The sequence below is a fragment of the Somniosus microcephalus genome, chromosome 1, assembly GCF_052327205.1.
Source record: "Somniosus microcephalus isolate GS21.2 chromosome 1, FLI_Smic_1.0, whole genome shotgun sequence".
NCBI classification, from domain to species: Eukaryota; Metazoa; Chordata; class Chondrichthyes; order Squaliformes; family Somniosidae; genus Somniosus; species Somniosus microcephalus.
The window spans coordinates 257108120-257130617 of record NC_140987.1 but is presented as its reverse complement, the minus strand read 5'-3'; the positions used below and the strand labels follow the sequence as shown (position 1 = coordinate 257130617).

Genomic DNA, 22498 nt, shown 5'->3' with positions numbered 1-22498 from the left:
TCCAGCATTTTCTGTTATTAATCCTGTACTCAAATGGCTTAGTACCTTCCATTTTACAGGACCTTTTTTGATGTGGGGGGATAGTTTTTTAAACAAAAAATATTATTTAGTTTAACAGACGTATGGTGTGTGTTCTTGAGTATTATCAGCACCTGGAGTCTATCCTTTAGTGAAGCTGTTTTGATATTTTGATAGGTTTGCTTTGAGATGAGATGATTATTGCACCACTTTTAGCTTCAACAGATGATTGATTTATTGAGATTTTACTGTCAAGGCAGTTAACGGAAGAAAAATAACTTGTATTTATATAATGCCTTTCGCCACCTCAGGATGTCCCAAAGCGCTTTACAGCCAATCAAGTACTTTTGAAGTGTAGTCACTGTTGTAATATAGGAAATACAGCAGCCAATTTGCGCACAGCAAGCTCCCACAAACAGCAAGGTGAGAATGACCAGATCATGTTTTGTTTCATGATGTTGGCTGAGGGATAACTATTGGCCAGGACACCTGTTCTTCTTTGAAATAGTAGCCATGGGATCTTTTACGTCCACCTGAGAGATCAGACGGGGGCCTCGGTTTAATGTCTCATCTGAAAGAGGGTACCTCCGACAATGCAGCACTCCCTCAGTACTGCACTGTGCTCAATATGCCGAATGGCAAAAAGTTCGTTATTTGTTTATTTATTTTGACAGGTGTTAAGATAGTGCTCCCGGGCTGAAGCTCATGACTAATAACACCTTGGTCACTGCAGTGACTCTTTGGGGGAAAAATTCAGTTGGTAGCGCCACCCGTTAGCGCCTTGAGAGGGCGCTAAGTGGGGCGCAAACCAACTAGCGCCCGGGCGCGGCGATATCTGCGCCTCTCGCGAAATTGACCGGACATTTTGCGGCGGCACTAAATACTACCGCCACGATCTCCTGCGCCAGCAGATCGTGATGTCAGTCGAGTACGCAACGCCCCGGTAGCGCCCCGGACTGGAAATTGAGTGGCGCCCCCTGCCTTAACGCCTGCCGCTAGCAACGACAGGTTGAGGGGAGCGTTTTGCAGTCGGGAAGGAACTGGGGGAGCGCTATTTAAAGGCGACCGCTTCCTGCCTTTTTTTGTTGGTGACATTTTTGCACCACGCATTCTGAGAGAGAGAGAGAGAGACTTCTGGAGAGATTCTACACTGTGTGAAGGAGTTTTGGGTACTGAGCAGCACTTTGCAGGTTCATTTTGATTTGCCCTTCCTTGTATCTATTTAGAAGAGACTGTGGGGGCTGTACTCTTGAGTTCTTTCCCTGGGTCTCTCCATTGTTCTTTCCAGAAGATTTGATGTACAGGTCTCTCCAGGCCGAGATTCGAGGCTGCAATGAACAGGATGTGGATGGAGACCAAGATAAACCCTCCCTTTTAAGATAAAAACAGAAAATGCTGGAGAAACTCAGCAGGTCAAGCAGCATCTGTGAAGAGAGAAACAGAGTTAACGTTTCAGGTCGATGACCATTCATTAGAAGTCCCCTTTAAGAATTGGCCGGTGCCAGTGTGTCTGTGTTCCATTGCTGACTGACATCATATGAGTTCGCCAGCGCTGTGAGGTAGTGCCTCGCTGCTTGGCCTTTGCGCCTTAAGACAGATGTGAAGCGCCTGATTTAGCGCTCCAATCACCTCCAGGGGCGATAAAAGCCAAGTTTGCAGTCGGAGGCGATAATTAGCGCCAGGCGCTAATCTTTGCGCCCGGCCGATAATTGCGCCCCAAATGGGGCGATACCGAATTTCTCCCCCTTTGTTCTCCTACGAGAAGATGATTCCTTTGTAATTTTTTTTCCGGTTTTAATGGACAGACAAGCGTGGGCTCTTGTGAGTGTGATTGGCAGTGGTAACTCATCCTGCAGTGAATCAGTGAGAGACTATGAGAACCATGACACAGGAGGAAAAGCGATAGCCCATAGGGAGTTTGTCACCGTGGATGGAGTGAAGTTTGCAGTATCTGCCTCGAGTCAATGGAAACAAGGTACCCAAAATTATTTTTTTTTGCTTGGCTTATTATGTTTTATTCAAGATACCTGTGTTCTGCATTGTGTGTGACTTGACATTTTACAGGAGGCTTGTTATTTTCTTCTAGTTTCTGTCCTTGCCTCCGCAAAGCGCTTCCAAGCTCCGTTATATCACCCAAGTGGGCATGTTTTCATTTCGAAAAAAATCACTCTTGGGATGTGGGCATCGCTGGCAAGGCCAGCATTTGTTGCCCCTTGAGAAGGTGGTGGTGAGCCACCTTCTTGAACCGCTGCAGTCTGTGTGGTGAAGGTACTCCCACAGTGCTGTTAGGGAGGGAGTTTCAGGAGTTTGACCCAGCAACGATGAAGGGTTGGCTGATATATGTCCCAAGTTGGGATGATGTGTGACTTGGAGGGGAACCTGAAGGTGGTGGTGTTCTTATGCACCTGCTGCCCTTGTCCTTCTAGAGGGCAGCAGTTGTGGGTTTGGAAGGTGTTGTCGAAGAAGCCTTGGCGAGTTGCTGCAGTGCATCTTGTAGATGGTACACAATGCAGCCACGGTATGCCGGTGGTGGAGGGAGTGAATGTTTAAGGTGGTGGATGGCCTCTGATCAAGTGGACTGCTTGTGGCCAAAATAATTTTTCAGAATGGGAGAAAGCCCATTTATTTGTGATAGATCAGTTCCACCTAGGCAGTAAGTGTTGGCAGTCTGTCCAACCATGGCAGCATCAAAGCTCAGGCCAATACTGTCCTCGTCTGATGTCCCGCACGCACATGTTGGAGCCACGAGATAGAGATCAAGAGCGAGAATCTTTGACACTCTTTTCTCCTTCCCCAGACCATTATTTTTCTTTAAGCCGCATCCCATCCACAAAATCATTCTACAGTGAGGATGAGCCAAGGGGAATTCATTGCTCGTTCAACCTTGAGGACTGAGAGGTTATACCTATCAGGAAAGACTGAACAGGCTGGAGCTCTTCTCTTTAAAATAAAGAGGTGACCTGATCGAGGTCTTTAGCGTTATGAAGGGGGTTTAATAGGGTAGACGTAGAGAAGATGTCTCCACTTGTGGGGAGTCCAAAACTAGGGGCCATCAATATAAGATAGTCGCTAATAAATCCAATAGGGAATTCAGGAGAAACTTCTTTACCCAGAGAGTGGTGAGAATGTGGAACTCACTACCACAGGGAGTGGTTGAGACGAATAGCACAGATACATTTAAGGGGAAGCGAGAGAAGCACATGAGGGAGAAAGGAATTGAAGGATATGTTGATGGGGTTAGATGAAGAGGGGTGGGAGGAGGCTCGTGTGGAGAATAAACACTGGCATGGATCAGTTGGGTTGAATGGCCAGTTTCTGTGCTATAAATTCTATGGCCGCGATTTCCCCTACCTCGGCGGGTCCATGGCGGGGGCAGCCCGCTCTGTAGAATGATTTTACGTTGATTGGGCTTGTTAAACCCGCCCAGCGCGTTTACCAGCCAATTGAAGGAAGCCGGTCTGATGACGTCATTTGATGATGCGTCAGCCTCTGGTTTTCTTAAAGGGACCATGTGCAAATTGATTTTGACAGTTGTGCTGTCAGTGTTCTACAGCATTGAAGTGCTGCAAACACTGACGATGACTGCACTGAGGTGCAGGGCTGCACCCAGGCTCTCCCATGACTCTCTTCATATGCTTATGGAGGGAGTCACAGCATGCAGGGAGGTTCTCTTTCCTTCCAATGGGTGGAAGAGACCTCCCCAGGAGATCAACGCAGCCTGGTTGCACATTGCACAGGAGGACACAAGCAGGGATGTTGTCAGGAGGACCAGGCTGCAGTGGCGCAAACCTTTCAATGATCTCAGTAGATCACAAAATGTTACTGCAAAGCCATATTCAACCTCATCCTGCTGTGCCACTCAACACATCTCCATCACTCTGCCTTCCTTAGCCTACTCCTGCACATTCTTACTCACACCAACTTACCTTGCACCTCCACCCATCCCTCTCTATCTACATTATCACTTCCCCATCTCAATAGCCACCCCTCATACTCGCCCTCATCCTAGTCCAATCATACCAACTAACAACACACAAGGGTAGGCACTTGGGTGTTTTATGCAATGTTCATGTAAAGTTTCTGTTAATGTGGTGTCAAGTTTCTGTTAATGTGGTGTCAATCATTCAAACCTTTATTTTCAACACTTTGTGTTCTTGGACAGATTTGTGTGCACCTTTGGAAGTGGCTTAGTGAGTTGCAGTGAATGGTGAGACATAACAGTATCCCCCGCAATGGTGATGAGTATGAAAGGAATGGCTTGGGCATTGTAGGGATGCTTTATGGTGTTGGTGTGGGGTGGTGCCAACCTGGTGCATCATGTGGAGGCCAGGGTGTACAGCTTCAAGTGAAGTAAATCTGGCCATGGTGAGGCCATCCCTGGCATCCCGGGCAGCAATGTGGTCGGGTGCTGATGTCCTGTGCAGCATCAGTTGATTGCGGAGAAGGTTGGTGGTGTTGTTGGTGCTGCTGGTGTGCCTGGTGCTGTTGGTGTTGGGGCTGATCGTGGTGGGATTCTGAGGACCAAGGTGAGATAGTTTCAAGGGCACCGATGCTGATGTAATAGATGGCAGGTAAACTTGAAATGACAGAAGCGATCTGTAAATGGTGAGAGGGGTTGCTCCAATGAGGTGACACTGGATAGAGAGTTTGCTCCAAATACTTGCAACCTGCATACAGCTCAATGTGTCTTCCAAATGCAGTAAACAACAGCTTCTGAGCTTGGAAAGTGAACAGCTGTGAGATGGGAGCTTTTATAGCACATTTGCAGCTGTCGAGTAATGAGATGATCCCATGGTCATACAACTCTCGACCCCCATACCTGACATGATCCCCGAGCAGCATGGACCCCGTGGGCGACCTCGCAAAATGTAAAGGTGAGCTCAAAATACTGTTTAATGGGCAATTAACAAGGTCATAATGACCTAATTTGTTTCCCCCGCCGCTGCATGTCGGGTCTATGAAAGGTTCCCGACCCGCTGTTTGAAAAAAAAATTGTTCCCACCTGACCCGCTGCCAAATGCGCCCACTGACCCCCCCCCCCGAAAAATTCCCCCTATGTAATTAACGTTTACTGCCTGTATTACTGTTTACAATTCTGAGGAGCAAAATTGCACAGATTAACAGTTTATTTGAAACTTCCATTTTCTAACCTTTCCATTTTAGTAATTTCAAAACTACTCGCAGGAGGAAAAAAATACCAAGTTGTTGGGATTATAATTTTTTTTGTCTTTCTCTTACTCCTCCTGTGCGGATTAGGGATTCCACTGGCAGAGTTCCAAGTAGAAGTTTCTGGGGGCTTAATCTTGGACCTGCTGGATGAGGTAGAAGGCTGGGAGAAGGATGACCAGATCGTCATTGCGAGTACCGATTACTCCATGCATCAGGCTGAAGAATTTACCGTCCTTTCTTGTCCCGAGTGCAAAGGTAGTCAGGTCAAAGTCAGAGGTATGTGAAATGCTGTTACCAACACACTGAATTGATGGGCAGGAAAAGACTGGCTGGTCCTTCAAGCCTACCCCACACACTCATGGTGGCCGGATCATCGTGACTAACCACTTCCTCCCATCCCCACTCCACAGCTATCTAATCTCCCAGGAGAGGCAACAAAACAGAGAAAAATCCCAGGGCCAATAAAGGAAAAAATACACTGGAAAATTCCACAGACGCACCAAATCTCACTCAGTAGGAAAGGTGGACACTTTGAGCATCTTTTCTTTGCTGTTTTGAATTATCTTTGGGGGAAACGTTCCTGGCTGCAGACAAGCTGTGCAAGCTGGTAGCTTTTCGCCTCATTCAGCTGTGGAGAGCTGAACAGGGCTGAAATACACACTGGTCAGTTTCCCCTCTGGTCAGTTTCACCGCAACAGCAGGTAAATGTAGCTTGATTTTCAGCAGGCTGTGAGGGAAGGTGCCCCACATTTTTTGTTACTTGTTTGGGAGCAGCAATCGCAGGCGTTCTAGAGGCCTTGGGTGGGGTAGTGGTTGGGTGGGGGGGGGGCTGGGGGCAGAGTGCGAGGGGTGACTGTAGGTGGGCAGTGAGGCTGCCTGAAGGGACCTAATGACGGGTAATCGCACTTTAGCGAGGTGCGAACTGCTGCTTGAACGCCCAAAACAGGTAAATCATGCTTGACTAATCTACTGGAATTTTTTGAGGATGTAACTGGTAAAATAGATAAGGGAGAACCAGTGGATGTGGTGTATTTGGACTTTCAGAAGGCTTTCGATAAGGTCCCGCATAAGAGATTAGCGTGTAAAGTTAAGGCACATGGGATTGGGGGCAAGGTATTGACTTGGATAGAGAACTGGTTGGCAGACAGAAAGCAAAGAGTTGGAATAAACGGGTCTTTTTCCGAGTGGCAGGCAGTGACTAGTGGGGTACCGCAGGGATCGGTCCTTGGACCCCAGCTATTCACAATGTATATTAATGATCTAGACAAGGGAACTAGATGTAATATCTCCAAGTTTGCAGACGACACAAAGCTGGGTAGATGTGTGTGCTGTGAGGAGGATGCCGAGAAACTCCAGGATGATTTGGACAGGTTGGGTGATTGGGCAGAAGCATGGCAGATGCAATATAACGTGGATAAATGTGAGGTTATCCACTTTGGTGGCAAAAACAGGAAGGCAGATTATTATCTGAATGGAAATAGATTGGGAGAAGGGGAAGTGCAACGAGACCTGGGTGTCCTTGTGCACCAGTCGCTGAAGGTAAGCATGCAGGTGCAGCAGGCGGTTAAGACGGCAAATGGTATGTTGGCCTTCGTAGCGAGGGGGTTTGAGTACAGGAATAAGGATGTCTTGCTGCAGTTGTACAGGGCCTTGGTGAGACCACATCTTGAGTATTGTGTGCAGTTTTGGTCGCCTTATCTGAGGAAGGATGTTCTTGACATGGAAGGAGTTCAGCGAAGATTCACCAGGCTGATACCTGGGATGGCAGGAATGACGTATGAGGAGAGATTGGGTCGATTGGGCTTATACTCGCTGGAGTTTAGAAGAATGAGAGGGGATCTCATTGAAACTTATAAAATTCTGACAGGACTGGACAGACTAGATGCAGGAAGGATGTTCCCAATGGCCGGGGAGTCCAGAACCAGGGGTCACAGTCTAAGGATAAGGGGTAAGCCATTTAGGACAGAAATGAGGAATTTCTTCACCCAGAGAGTGGTGAACCTGTGGAATTCTCTAGCACAGAAGGCAGTAGAGGCCAATTCATTAAATATATTCAAGAACGAGTGGATATATTTCTTAAGGCTCGTTGAACTTCCCCTTCTCCCAATCTATTGCCGTTCAGATAATAATCTGCCATCCTGTTTTTTGCCACCAAAGTGGATAACCTCGCATTTATCCACGTTGTACTGCATCTGCCATGCTTCTGCCCAATCACCCAACCTGTCCAAATCATACTAGAGTTTCTCGGTATCCTCACAGCACACACGCCCACCCAGCTTTGTGTCGTCTGCAAACTTGGAGATATTACATCTAGTTCCCTCATCTAGATCATTTATATATTTTGTGAATAGCTGGGGTCCTAGGACCGATCCCTGCGGTACCCCACTAGTCACTGCCTGCCACTCGGAAAAAGAGCCGTTTATTCCAACTCTTTGCTTCCTGTCTGCCAACCAGGTCTTTATCCAAGTCAGTACCTTACCCCCAATCCCATGTGCCTTAACTTTACACGCTAATCTCTTATGCGGGACATAAGAACATAAGAAATAGGAGCAGGTGTAGGCCAATCGGCCCCTCGAGCCTGCTCCGCCATTCAATAAGATCATGGCTGATCTGATCCTAACCGCCAATCCACTATCACAGAACCATCTCCTGAATCTAACAGAATTAGACACCCGAAATAGGAGCAGGATCAGGCTACACGGCCCCTGGGCCCGCTCCGCTACGCACAGGGCCATGACCGATCCGAACCTAGACTCATGTCCAAATTCCTGCCCGCTCCCTGTAACCCTTAATTCCCTTTACTTCTAGGAAACTGTCTATTTCTGTTTTAAATTTATGTAATGATGTAGCTTCTACAGCTTTTTGGGGCAGCATATTCCATGGACCTACCACCCTCTGAGTGAAGTAGTTCCTCCTCATCTCAGTTTTGAAAGAGCAGCCCCTTATTCTAAGACTATGCCCCCTAGTTCTAGTTTCACCCATCATCGGGAACATCCTCCCCGCATCCACTCGATCCAACCCTTTCACAATCTTATATGTTTCAATAAGATCGCCTCTCATTCTTCTGAACTCCAATGAGTAGAGTCCCAATCTACTCAACCTCTCCTCATATGTCCATCCCCTCATCCCCGGGATTAACCGAGTGAACCTTCTTTGTACTGACTCGAGAGCAAGTATGTCCTTTCTTAAGTATGGACACCAAAACTGTACGCAGTATTCCAGGTGCGGTCTCACCAATACCTTGTACAACTGAAGCAATACCTCCCTATTTTTATATTCTATCCCCCTAGCAATGAAAGCCAACATTCCATTGGCCTTCTTAATCACTTGCTGCACCTGCATACTAACCTTTTGAGTTTCGTGCACCAGGACCCCCAGATCCCTTTGTACTTCAGTACTTTCCAGTTTCTTGCCATTAAGATAATAACTTGCTCTACGATTTTTCCTGCCAAAGCGCATAACCTCACACTTTCCAGTATTGTATTCCATCTGCCAAATCTCTGCCCACTTACTTAGCCTGTCTATGTCCCCTTGCAGGTTTTTTATGTCCTCCTCACTCACTACTTTCCCTCCCATCTTAGTATCATCTGCAAACTTTGATATGTTACACTCGGTCCCCTCCTCCAAATCGTTAATATAGATTGTAAAGAGTTGGGGACCCAGCACTGACCCCTGCGGAACACCACTGGTTACTGATTGCCAGTCTGAGAATGAACCATTTATCCCAACTCTCTGCCTTTTGTTAGATAGCCAATCCTCTATCCATGCCAGAATATTACCCCCAATCCCGTGATTTTTTATCTTAAGCAATAATCTTTTGTGTGGCACCTTGTCAAATGCCTTTTGGAAGTCTAAATACACTACGTCCACTGGTTCCCCTTTATCCACCCTATATGTTACTTCCTCAAAGAACTCCAGCAAATTTGTCAAACATGACTTCCCCTTCATAAAACCATGCTGACTTTGTCCTATTAAATTATGATTATCCAAATGTCCTGTTACTGTCTCCTTAATAATGGACTCCAAAATGTTACCTACCACATATGTTAGGCTAACCGGTCTATAGTTTCCAGCCTTCTGTCTACTGCCCTTTTTAAATAAGGGTGTTACATTAGCAGTTTTCCAGTCTGCCGGGACCTTTGCTGAGTCCAGGGAGTTTTGGAAAATTATTACCAATGCATCCACAATCCCTACCGCCACTTCCCTCAAGACCCTAGGATGTAAGCCATCAGGTCCAGGTGATTTATCCGCCTTGAGTCCCATTATTTTACCGAGTACCACTTCCTTAGTGATTTTGATCGTGTTTAGCTCCTCCCCCCCTTTAGCCCCCTGTTTGTCCAGTGTTGGGATATTCTTAGTGTCTTCTACTGTAAAGACTGATATAAAATATTCATTCAGTGTTTTTGCCATCTCCATATTTCCCACCATTAATTTCCCAGTCTCATCCTCTAAGGGACCAACATTTACTTTAGCCACCCTTTTTCTTTTTATATAACTAATAAAAACTCTTACTATCTGTTTTTATATTTTTTGCTAATTTACTTTCATAATCTATCTTCCCTTTCTTAATCAAACTTTTTGTTATTTTTTTGCTGTCTTTTAAAGTTTTCCCAATCCTCTATCCTCCCACTAGATTTGGCTACCTTATATGCCCTTGTTTTTAGTCGAATACTATCCTTAATTTCTTTACTTAGCCACGGATGGCTGTCTTTTCTTTTACACCCTTTTCTTCTCAGTGGAATATATATTTTTTGGAAGTTGTAAAATAACTCCTTCAATGTACACCACTGATCATGTATCGTCTTACTCTTTAATCTATTTTCCCAATCCACTCTACTCAATTCCGCTCTCATACCTTCATAGTCTCCTTTATTCAAGCTTAGCATGCTTGTTTGAGATCCAACCTTCTCACCCTCTAATTGAATATGGAATTCAACCATGTTATGGTCATTCATTCCAAGGGGATCCTTTACTAGGACATTTTTAATGAATCCTGTCTCGTTACACAGGACCAGATCTAAGGTTGCTTGCCCCCTGGTCGGTTCAGTTACATACTGCTCAAGAAACCCATCCCTAATACACTCAATGAACTCATCCTCAAGGCAGCCCTGCCCAATTTGATTTGTCCAATTAATATGATAGTTAAAATCCCCCATAATTATAGATGTTCCCTTATTACAAGCCTCAACTATTTCCTGATTGATACTCCGTCCAACAGAGTTGCCACTGTTCGAAGGCCTATAGACTACGCCCACTAGTGTTTTTTTCCCCTTGTTATTCCTTACCTCCACCCAAACTGTTTCATTATCCTGATCTTTTGACCCAATATCATTTCTGTGTATTACAGTGATTCCTTCCTTTATTAACATAGCCACCCCACCTCCCCTTCCTTCCTGCCTGTCCTTCCTGATCGTTAAATAACCTGGTATGTTTAATTCCCAGGCATTGTCACCCTGCAGCCATGTTTCTGTAATGGCCACAAGATCATACCCATATGTAGTTATTTGTGCCATTAACTCGTCTATTTTGTTACGAATGCTTATCGAAAGCTTTCTGAAAGTCCAAATACACCACATCCGCTGGTTCTCCCTTATCTATTTCTAAACTCCCTTCCTGCTAACAGTATATATCAATAAAGAACACACTTCTAATTAGGCATAGAGTGAGTGTGAAGCTGGATTCATCATAGGATGTGCACTACTACCAGTGAGGTAACACCGTAAACACAAGTGGAACTCTTAAAGATTAAAATGTGATCAGAGAATGGGAATTACATACAATATACAGCACGGAAACAGGCCATTCGACCCAACAGGTCTGTGCCGGTGTTTCTGCTCCACACGAGCCTCCTCCCACCCCTCTTCATCTCACCCTATCAGCATCTCCTATTCTTTTCTCCCTCATCTGTTTATCTAGCTTCCCCTTAAATGTATCTATACTATTCGCCTCAACTACTCCCTGTGGTAGTGAGTTCCACATTCTCACCACTCTCTGGGTAAAGAAGTTTCTCCTGAATTCCCTATTGGATTTATTAGTGACTATCTTATATTGATGACCCCTAGTTTCAGACAACCCAAGACATCTAAAATGTCTGATTTGCATCATGATTCTGGGGTTTGTGTTTTGTCACCATATCTCAAATGTGCAGTTCCTTGGAATATTTTGCTGGCATAAAACCTCTCCACACTTATTATCTTTATTGCCTCCTCTTTCAGGAAGGGCCCAATTTCTTCACATTGGAGAGATTGTGGATGGGATAGACATGAGGGCAGAGGTGGGAATATTGACGAGGAACATTGTCATTGAGGGGGAGATGGAAGATTCCTGCTATGGGGACAACTGGTGCCAGTTCTTTAAGCATGACACATTTGGAGGACATCTAAAGGTAAGTCTGATTGATTATGACAAACAGTAGTTACCGTCTGTCCTATCTGAAGTTTGACTGTAGACCTTCTGTGACAAAGTGGGTTCTAACTTTAATTATGACTACAGCAACCTTTTCCATTCTTCTTCAAACCTTTATTCTCAGAGAATTTAGGGAAATTATGAATGTTCATAGAGGAACAATAGAACAAGAATCCAGCTATCCAGTTTACCATCTCTGTTTCATTGGTTTACCATCTATACCATTTTTGCAGTTAAGATGCCGACATAATCCTCCAGCGCCTCATGGGAGAATTACATAGCATGTACAGCACAGAAACAGGCCATTCGACCCAACTGGTCTGTGCCGGTGTTTACGCTCCACACGAGCCTCCTCCCACCCCACCTCATCTCAAACTATCAGCATCTCCTTCTATTCCTTTCCCCCTCATGTGTTTATCTAGCTTCCCCTTAAATGTATCTATACTATTCGCCTCAACCACTCCCTGTGGTAGTGAGTTCCACATTCTCACCACTCTCTGGGTAAAGAAGTTTCTCCTGAATTTCTTATTGGATTTATTTTTTATTTATTAAGAGAGTTTCGAGAGAATTTGGAGGGGAAGGGACCGGGACTCATTCCCCACATCCCATTTTGTGCAAGAGCCATACCATGCCTGAGAAATTAGTTCCCACTCGACTTCCGAGTGCGAGGCCAGTGGCAAACTGGAGCCACCGTGCTGGAACTGTTGGGCGAGAGGACAATGCAAAATTGGTCCTCTAGTGTCACCAGGACACCAGTCGGGCAGAAGATGAAGATCGACTAATGGGGGACGCTGGCAACGGAGTGGGTGGAGAGGGGAAAAGGGGAGTGGGAGGGGAGCTCGAGATTGGGGGGGTGGGGGGAGAGCCGGGGGGAGATTGGAAATGGGAGAGGGGGGAGAATGGGAGAGGGGGGAGAATGGGAGAGGGGGGAGAATGGAAGAGGGTGGGAGAGGAGGGTGAATGGAAGAGGGGGGAGATTGGAAATGGGAGAGGGGGGAGAATGGAAGAGGGGGGAGATTGGAAGAGGTTGGGAGAGGGGGGAGATTGGAGGGGGGTGGGACAGGGGGGAGATTGGAGGGGGGTGGGACAGGGGGGAGATTGGAGGGGGGTGGGACAGGGGGGAGATTGGAGGTGGGTGGGACAGGGGGGAAATTGGTGGGGGGTGGGACGGGGGAGATTGGTGGGGGGTGGGACGGGGGAGATTGGAGGGGGGTGGGAGATGGGGGAGATTGGAGGGGGGTGGGAGATGGGGGAGATTGGAGGGGGGAGATTGGAGGGGGGTGGGACAGGGGGGAGATTGGAGGGGGGTGGGAGAGGGGGGAGATTGGAGGGGGTGGGAGAGGGGGGAGATTGGAGGGGGTGGGAGAGGGGGGAGATTGGAGGGGGTGGGAGAGGGGGGAGATTGGAGGGGGGTGGGAGAGGGGGGAGATTGGAGGGGAGTGGGAGAGGGGGGAGATTGGAGGGGGGTGGGAGAGGGGGGAGATTGGAGGGGGGTGGGAGAGGGGGGAGATTGGAGGGGGGTGGGAGAGGGGGGAGATTGGAGGGGGGTGGGAGAGGGGGGAGATTGGAGGGGGGTGGGAGAGGGGGGAGATTGGAGGGGGTGGGGGAGGGGGTGGGAGAGGGGGGAGATTGGAGGGGGTGGGGGAGGGGGGAGATGAGAGGAGAATGGGGGAGATGGGAGGGGGTGGGGGAGGGGGGAGATGAGAGGGGGGGAGAGGGGGGAGTTGGAAGATGAAAGGATGGGGGAGGGGGGAGTTGAGGGGTAGGTTGAGAGGGGGAGGGGGGAGTTGAGACGGGGTGGGGAGGGGGGGAGTTGAGAGGGGGGAGTTGAGAGGGGGGTGGGGGAGGGGGGAGTTGAGAGGGGGTGGGGGAGGGGGGAGTTGAGAGGGGGTGGGGGAGGGGGGAGTTGAGAGGGGGGTGGGGGAGGGGGGAGTTGAGAGGGGGGTGGGGGAGGGGGGAGTTGAGAGGGGGGTGGGGGAGGGGGGAGTTGAGAGGGGGGTGGGGGAGGGGGGAGTTGAGAGGGGGGTGGGGGAGGGGGGGAGTTGAGAGGGGGGTGGGGGAGGGGGGAGTTGAGAGGGGGGTGGGGGAGGGGGGAGTTGAGAGGGGGGTGGGGGAGGGGGGAGTTGAGAGGGGGGTGGGGGAGGGGGGAGTTGAGAGGGGGGTGGGGGAGGGGGGAGTTGAGAGGGGGGTGGGGGAGGGGGGAGTTGAGAGGGGGGTGGGGGAGGGGGGAGTTGAGAGGGGGGTGGGGGAGGGGGGAGTTGAGAGGGGGTGGGGGAGGGGGGAGTTGAGAGGGGGTGGGGGAGGGGGGAGTTGAGAGGGGGGTGGGGGAGGGGGGAGTTGAGAGGGGGGTGGGGGAGGGGGGAGTTGAGAGGGGGGTGGGGGAGGGGGGAGTTGAGAGGGGGGTGGGGGAGGGGGAGTTGAGAGGGGGGTGGGGGAGGGGGGAGTTGAGAGGGGGGTGGGGGAGGGGGGAGTTGAGAGGGGGGTGGGGGAGTGAGAGGGGGGTGGGGGAGTTGAGAGGGGGGTGGGGGAGTTGAGAGGGGGGTGGGGGAGGGGGGAGTTGAGAGGGGGGTGGGGGCGGGGGGAGTTGAGAGGGGGGGAGGGGGAGATGAGAGGGGGGGAGGGGGAGATGAGAGGGGGGGGGGGAGATGAGAGGGGGCGGGGGAGGGGGAGTTGAGAGGGGGAGATGAGAGGGGGCAGGGGAGATGAGAGGGGGCGGGGGGAGATGAGAGGGGGGGTGGGGGGAGGGGGACATGAGAGGGGGCGGGAGAGGGGGGACATGAGAGGGGGGGCGGGTGAGGGGGGACATGAGAGGGGGGGCGGGTGAGGGGGGACATGAGAGGGGGGGCGGGTGAGGTGGGACATGAGAGGGGGGGCGGGTGAGGTGGGACATGAGAGGGGGGGCGGGTGAGGGGGGACATGAGAGGGGGGGCGGGTGAGGTGGGACATGAGAGGGGGGGCGGGAGAGGGGGGGACATGAGAGGGGGGGCGGGAGAGGGACATGAGAGGGGGGCGGGAGAGGGGGGACATGAGAGGGGGGCGGGAGAGGGGGGGACATGAGGGGGGGGCGGGAGAGGGGGGACATGAGAGGGGGCGGGAGAGGGGGGACATGAGAGGGGGGGCGGGGGTGGGGGAGAGGGGCGGGGGAGGGGGGGTGGGGGAGGGGGATATGAGGGGGCGGGAGAGGGGGGACATGAGAGGGGGGCGGGAGAGGGGGGACATGAGAGGGGGGGGTGGGAGAGGGGGGACATCAGAGGAGGGGTGGGAGAGGGGGGACATCAGAGGGCGGGTGGGAGAGGGGGGACATGAGAGGGGGGAGGGGGGGGCATGAGAGGGGGGGTGGGAAAGGGACATGAGAGGGCGGAGGGGGGAGATGAGAGAGGGTGGGGGAGGGGGAGATGAGAGGGGGACGGGGGAGGTGGGAGATGAGAGGGGGTGGGGGAGCATTCACAGTCAAACCACAAACAACACTGTCAGACCACAGTCAAATTACTATGTATCTTAAAAAGACAGAAACAACCAACACAGAAACACAACCCAGTAAACTGTACAACACCAAAAAATCGTACAGATGGGCCAAAAACAGCACGGAAAAATACCAGAAAGCAATTAGCAATGAATCAACTCAAGCTCTCTTGGACACCTTTCTGGATAACATATACACTCACAATAAAGAAGGCGTAAACCAGGCAGTGAATAACCTAAACAATATTTTTGATAATTTGGCAACAAGGTCAAACTTGAAAGCTCGCAAGAACAAACCCAAAAGAAAAAACTATGAAAAATGGTTTGACCCAGATTGCCATTACATGAGGAAAAAAACTTAGAAAAATATCAAACCAAAAACACAGACAGCCAGAAAACGAGGAATTACGCCTTACTTATTGTCAGACACTAACACAATACAGAAACACACTCAACCAAAAAAGAGCAGTATATTAAGAATACACTCAGCTCCATTGAGGAATCCATTGATTCCAATTGTTTCTGGGACAACTGGAATACATTACACAAAAAACAACACGACGAATTGGCCATTCAAAATGGAGACACATGGGAAAACCACTTTGAAAAATTATACCAGAAAAACACACTAAGGCCAGAGCAACACCAAATATGCAAAAAACTGGAAAAGCTTGAAATGGCCATAAAAGATAACCAAAACCCGCTAGACTCCATAATAACAGAAAAAGAACTATTTGAAAAACTGAAGGACCTGCGACCAGGAAAAGCTTGCGGTGCAGACGGCATACTAATAAGCGAGATGATTAAACACACAGACGATAAAATGAAACTGGCTATCCTAAAACTCTTCAACTTGGTTCTGAGTGTCGGTTACTTCCCTGATATCTGGAACAAAGGACTCATAACGCCCATATACAAAAGTGGGGACAAAGTCGACCCAAATAATTATCGAGGCATCTGTGTAAACAGTAACCTGGGGAAGGTATTCTGTAGTATCATAAACAAAAGACTTATAAACTTCCTTGAGGAGCACAATGTCTTGAGTAAAAGCCAAATTGGATTCCTGCCAAACTATAGAACATCAGATCATATCTTCACCCTACAGACCCTAATTGACAAACACGTTCATCAAAACAAAAGCAAAATCTACGCATGCTTTATAGATTTCCAGAAGGCTTTCGATTCCATCTGGCACGACGGTTTATTCCTGAAACTTATCGAAAGCGGGGTAGGGGGAAAAACATATGATGTAATTAAATCAAGGTATACAAACAACAAATGTGCAGTTAAAATTGGAGACAAACAAACAAAATACTTCCCACAGGGGCGGGGCGGGGCGTGATGCAGGGCTTGCCCATCTCACCGACACTCTTTAATATTTACATAAATGAATTGGCAAAACTACTTGAACAATCTACAGCACCCGGCCTCACCCTATATGAATCCAAGGTTAAATTCCTCCTCTATGCAGATGACCTGGTTCTGCTGTCACCAACTAAGGAGGGTCTACAGCAGAACCTGGATCTGCTGGAGTCATTCTGCCAGACCTGGGCCCTGACAATAAATCCCAAAAAAACAAAGTCCTTGTGTTCCAGCAAAGATCCAGACATCAGGGACCCAAAATAAATTTCACACTAGGAACAACCAAAATTGAACAAACCACTGACTACACATACTTGGGCTTAAAAGTCAGTTCTACGGGAAATTTTCATCTGGCTGTGAATGAACTGAAAGAGAAAGCAAGAAGGGCTTTCTATGCCATTAAAAAATCAATCCAAATAGAAATCCCAATTAGCATTTGGCTCAAAATTTTCAAATCAGTAATTGAACCAATTGCACTCTATGGCAGTGAGGTGTGGGGACCGCTAACACAACAAGAATTTGCAAAATGGGACAAACACCCAATTGAGATCCTACATGCAGAATTCTGTAAAAATATCCTCCGGACTCAAAGGAAAACACTAAACAATGCATGCAGGGCAGAACTAGGCCAATATCCATTAATAATCACTATCCAAAAAAGAGCCACCAAATTTTGGAAACACCTAGAAATGAGCAACCCCCAATGCTATCATTACGAAGTCCTGAAATGCCAAGAGAGGACCATAAAGAAGAATACCCTCAGTCAACTAGTCCTGGGACTCAGTGAAGTAACTACTAACACTACTAACAATAACCAGCCCCAGGACAGTGACAGCGTAACACAAAGAATTCGACCCAACACAATCATCGCTAAGCAAAAGGAAAAATATCTGTCATATTGGGCAGAAACAACAAAAACCCAAAGCAAACTCAATTGCTACTTGGCCCTAAACAGACAATACAACATGGCTGATTACCTGACCATGGTAAAGGATAGCAAACTGAGAAAAACTTTGACAATGTACAGACTTAGTGAACATAGCCTGGCGATTGGAAAAAGGTAGACACAGACAGACCCGGCTACCAAGAGAGGACAGGATATGCTCTCACTGCAGTCAGGGAGTGGTGGAGACAGAGATGCACTTCCTCACAGCTTGTGGAAAATATCAGGGCATCAGGGAGAATTTTGACCCAAAATTCACAAAAATATGCCTGGAATTCAGAAATTTGAATGACGACCAAAAACTCCCATACCTACTAGGGGAAGAGAGAAATTGTGTAACCTTAGCGGCACACTATGTTACAGCTTGCCATAAACAGAGGGACAACCACTAAATATAAGAAAAGAGTATACACAAATTATATGAATGTATATTTATACACTCAGGGATATATCTGTTTATACAATGTATGGATAGATCTGTATTTTTGTGTACAACCATGAATGTTTTTCGATGCTTTGGCAACATAAGATGTACCTTGTCATCATGCCAATAAAGCGATTTGAATTTGAATTTGAGGGGGGAGATGAGAGGGGGTGGGGGAGGGGGGACATGAGAGGGGGGTGGGGGAGGGGGGAGATGAGAGGGGGGTGGGGGAGATGGGAGGGGGAGATGAGAGGGGGGTGGGAGATGAGAGGGAGGTGGAGATGAGAGGGGATGGGAGAGGGAGATGAGAGGGGGGTGGGAGAGGGAGATGAGAGGGGGGGTGGGAGAGGGAGATGAGAGGGGGGTGGGAGAGGGAGATGAGAGGGGGGGGGGTGGGAGAGGGAGATGAGAGGGGGGAGATGAGAGGGGGGTGGGAGAGGGGGGAGATGAGAGGGGGGTGGGAGAGGGGGGAGATGAGAGGGGGTGGGAGAGGGGGGAGATGAGAGGGGGGAGATGAGAGGGGGGTGGGAGAGGGGGGAGATGAGAGGGGGGTGGGAGAGGCGGAGATGAGAGGGGGGTGGGAGAGGCGGGTGGGAGAGGGGGGAGATGAGAGGGGGGTGGGAGAGGGGGAGATGAGAGGGGGGTGGGAGAGGGGGGAGATGAGAGGGGGGTGGGAGAGGGGGGAGATGAGAGGGGGGTGGGAGAGGGGGGAGATGAGAGGGGGGTGGGAGAGGGGGGAGATGAGAGGGGGGTGGGAGAGGGGGAGATGAGATGGGGGTGGGAGAGGGGGGAGATGAGATGGGGGTGGGAGAGGGAGAGGAGGGGGGAGATGAGAGGGGGGTGGGAGAGGGGGGAGATGAGAGGGGGGGTGGGAGAGGGGGGAGATGAGAGGGGGGTGGGAGAGGGGGGAGATGAGAGGGGGGTGGGAGAGGGGGGAGATGAGAGGGGGGGTGGGAGAGGGGGGAGATGAGAGGGGGGTGGGAGAGGGGGGAGATGAGAGGGGGGTGGGAGAGGGGGGAGATGAGAGGGGGGGTGGGAGAGGGGGGAGATGAGAGGGGGGAGATGAGAGGGGGGTGGGAGAAGGGGGAGATGGGAGAGGGGGGTGGGAGAAGGGGGAGATGGGAGAGGGGGGTGGGAGAGGGGGGAGATGGGAGATGAGAGGGGGGTGGGAGAGGGGGGAGATGAGAGGGGGGTGGGAGAGGGGGGAGATGAGAGGGGGGTGGGAGAGGGGAGAGGGGGGAGATGAGAGGGGGGGTGGGAGAGGGGGGAGATGAGAGGGGGGTGGGAGAGGGGGGTGGGACGAGGGGGAGATGAGAGGGGGGTGGGAGAGGGGGGTGGGAGGGGGGAGATGGAGAGGGGGGTGATGAGAGGGGGGAGATGGGAGAGGGGGAGATGGGAGGGGGGGGTGATGAGAGGGGGGAGATGGGAGAGGGGGGTGATGAGGGGGGAGATGGGAGAGGGGGGTGATGAGAGGGGGGTGGGAGAGGGGGGGGAGATGAGAGGGGGGGGAGATGAGAGGGGGGAGGGAGAGGGGGGGAGATGAGAGGGGGAGGGAGAGGGGGGAGATGAGAGGGGGGTGGAGAGGGGGGTGGGAGAGGGGGAGATGGGAGAGGGGGGAGATGAGAGAGGGGAGATGAGAGAGGGGTGGGAGAGGGGGGAGATGAGAGGGGGGTGGGAGAGAGGGGAGATGAGAGGGGGGAGATGAGAGGGGGGTGGGAGAGGGGGGAGATGAGAGGGGGGTGGGAGAGGGGGGAGATGGGAGAGGGGGGTGATGAGAGGGGGGAGATGGGAGAGGGGGGTGATGAGAGGGGGGAGATGGAGAGGGGGGTGATGAGAGGGGGGAGATGGGAGAGGGGGGTGATGAGAGGGGGGAGATGGGAGAGGGGGGTGATGAGGGGGGGTGATGAGAGGGGGGTGGGAGAGGGGGTGGGAGAGGGGGGAGATGAGAGGGGGGTGGGAGAGGGGGGAGATGGGAGAGGGGGGTGATGAGAGGGGGAGATGGGAGAGGGGGGTGATGAGGGGGGGAGATGGGAGAGGGGGGTGATGGAGGGGGGAGATGAGAGGGGGGGAGATGGGAGAGGGGGGGTGATGAGAGGGGGGTGGGAGAGGGGGGGTGATGAGAGGGGGGTGGGAGAGGGGGGAGATGAGAGGGGGGTGGGAGAGGGGGGAGATGAGAGGGGGTGGGAGAGGGGGGAGATGGGAGAGGGGGGTGATGGAGAGGGGGTGATGAGAGGGGGGAGATGGGAGAGGGGGGTGATGAGAGGGGGGAGATGGGAGAGGGGGGTGATGAGAGGGGGGGAGATGAGAGGGGGGGGAGAGGGGGGGAGATGAGAGGGGGGAGGGAGTGGGGGTGATGAGGGGGGAGATGGGAGAGGGGGTGATGAGAGGGGGGAGTGGAGAGGGGGGTGATGAGAGGGGGAGATGGGAGAGGGGGTGTGAGAGGGGGGGATGGGAGAGGGGGGGTGATGAGAGGGGGGAGATGGGAGAGGGGGGTGATGAGAGGGGGGTGGAGAGGGGGGAGATGAGAGGGGGGGGAGATGAGTGGGGGGAGATGAGGGGGGGGTGGGGGGGAGGGGGAGATGAGGGGGTGGAGAGGGAGGAGGGAGATGAGGGGGGTGGGAGGGGGGAGATTGGAGGGGAGATGGAGGAGAGGGGAGATGGGAGAGGGGGGAGATTGGAGGGGGAGGGAGAGGGGGGAGATTGGAGGGGGAGGGAGAGGGGGGAGATTGGAGGGGGAGGGAGAGGGGGGAGATTGGAGGGGGAGGGAGGGGGGAGATTGGAGGGGGAGGGGAGGGTGGGAGATTGGAGGGGGAGGGAGAGGGGGGAGGTTGGAGGGGGAGGGAGAGGGGGAGGTTGGAGGGGGGAGTGGAGGGGGAGGTTGGAGGGGGAGGGGGAGGGGTGAGGGGGGAGGTTGGAGGGAGGGAGAGGGGGAGATTGGAGGGGGAGGGAGGGGGGAGATTGGAGGGGGAGGGAGTGGGGAGATTGGAGGGGGAGGGAGAGGGGGGAGGTTGGAGGGGGAGGGAGGGGGGAGATTGGAGGGGGGAGGGAGAGGGGGGAGGGTGGTTGGGGAGGGGGGAGGGGAGGGGGGGTGGTTGGAGGGGGAGGAGAGGGAGGGGGGAGTTGGGGGGGGAGGGGAGAGGGGGGAGATTGGAGGGGGTGGAGAGGGGGAGATTGGAGGGGGTGGGAGATTGGAGGGGTGGGAGGGGGGAGATTGGAGGGGTGGTGGGGGGGAGTTGGAGGGGGAGGGAGGGGGGGAGATTGGAGGGGGAGGGAGGGGGGATTGGAGGGGGGGGAGGGAGGGGGGAGATTGGAGGGGGAGGGGGAGGGAGAGGGGGGAGATTGGTGGGTGGGGGAGGGGGGATTGGTGGGGTGGTGAGGGGGGAGATTGGAGGGGGAGGGAGTGGGGGAGATTGGAGGGGGAGGGAGAGGGGGGAGATTGGTGGGGGAGGGTGGGGGGGAGATTGGAGGGGAGTGGAGGGGGGGGATTGGAGGGGGAGGGGGAGGGAGGGGGGGAGATTGGAGGGGGTGGGAGAGGGGGGAGTTGGAGGGGGAGGGAGAGGTGGAGGGGGGTGAGAGGGTGAGGGGGGAGATTGGAGGGGGTGGGAGAGGGGGGAGATTGGAGGGGGAGGGAGAGGGGGGAGATTGGAGGGGGAGGGAGAGGGGAGATTGGAGGGGGTGGGAGGGGGGGAGATTGGAGGGGGAGGGAGAGGGGGGTGATGGAGGGGGAGGAGGGGGGGAGATGGAGGGGGAGGGAGAGGGAGAGGGGGGAGATTGGAGGGGGAGGGTGAGGGAGAGGGGGGAGATTGGAGGGGAGGGAGTTGGAGGGGGAGGGAGAGGGGGGAGATTGGAGGGGGAGGGAGAGGGGGGAGATTGGAGGGGGAGGGTGAGGGGGGGAGATTGGTGGGGGGAGGGAGAGGGGGGAGATTGGAGGGGGGGAGGGAGAGGGGGGAATGAGATCGGGGAGACCGGCAGGAGCCACAGTTTTATTGTAGAGTCAGAACAATCGCTCCTGCTCCATATTCAGGTCAGTGAATTTTTTGTTTTACTTACCTTCCTGGTGGTGGCCTTTAACGACTGCTCTTTGCCTGAGATGCCGTTCAACTCTTTTGAAAGATTAAGAACTATGTAGGCACAGGTCCGATCCAGAAGATGCACAGTTCTCCAACTACTCCATATTCTCTCCAGAAAGGTTCAGCCTTGGACGGGTTTACTGTTGTGTTCATGGCATTATCTGAAACCCTTGTTGAGGTTATTCCACTCTACAGCGGTGAATGGCAGGACTGTCTGGGTTGTGGTTTCTAACCACTTTCAATAAATCAAACTAAAAATTATTTCAAAGGCGGTGACCAGAATTGATTATGTTTCCTTTTAGGTAGGAAACCAATTTTAATCTTTTTTTTCCTCTTTTGTTGAAGATTTTGAAGAATTTCACATCTGTTCATCTCTCTAACGTGGAGCTGGTGCACATGGGTCAGCAAGTTATGGGCAGTTACCCTGTGCACTTTCACCTCTGTGGGGATGTGGATACACTTGGGGGCTACAGTTCGCAACCTACCTGAAAAGCCTCGCAATCCACCATTGTTTCTCTAGATGTGTCTCCGTCCACACAACAATGGCTTATTGGTAAGTATTTCTTGCCAGCTGTTCCGGAAAGTTAGTTTTACGTAGAATTACACAGGATTTACAGCACGTTCGGTTCAACTGGTTTGTGCCGG

The 22498-nt window shown here is 51.8% G+C and overlaps 1 protein-coding gene across 1 annotated transcript in view; it reads left to right on the top strand.

The window, feature by feature from the left end:
* The window catches only part of LOC147124740 (cell surface hyaluronidase CEMIP2-like), a 53516-nt gene extending 31095 nt beyond the window's left edge, over positions 1–22421 (top strand). Inside the window, exons 5-8 of the mRNA XM_085992441.1 lie at positions 1824–1993; positions 5275–5463; positions 11403–11572; positions 22199–22421. Coding sequence (XP_085848567.1) covers positions 1824–1993; positions 5275–5463; positions 11403–11572; positions 22199–22342 — 673 coding nt within the window. The 3' untranslated portion in view covers positions 22343–22421. The remainder of the gene's footprint in view (positions 1–1823; positions 1994–5274; positions 5464–11402; positions 11573–22198) is intronic.
* The last annotated feature ends 77 nt before the right edge of the window (positions 22422–22498 follow it).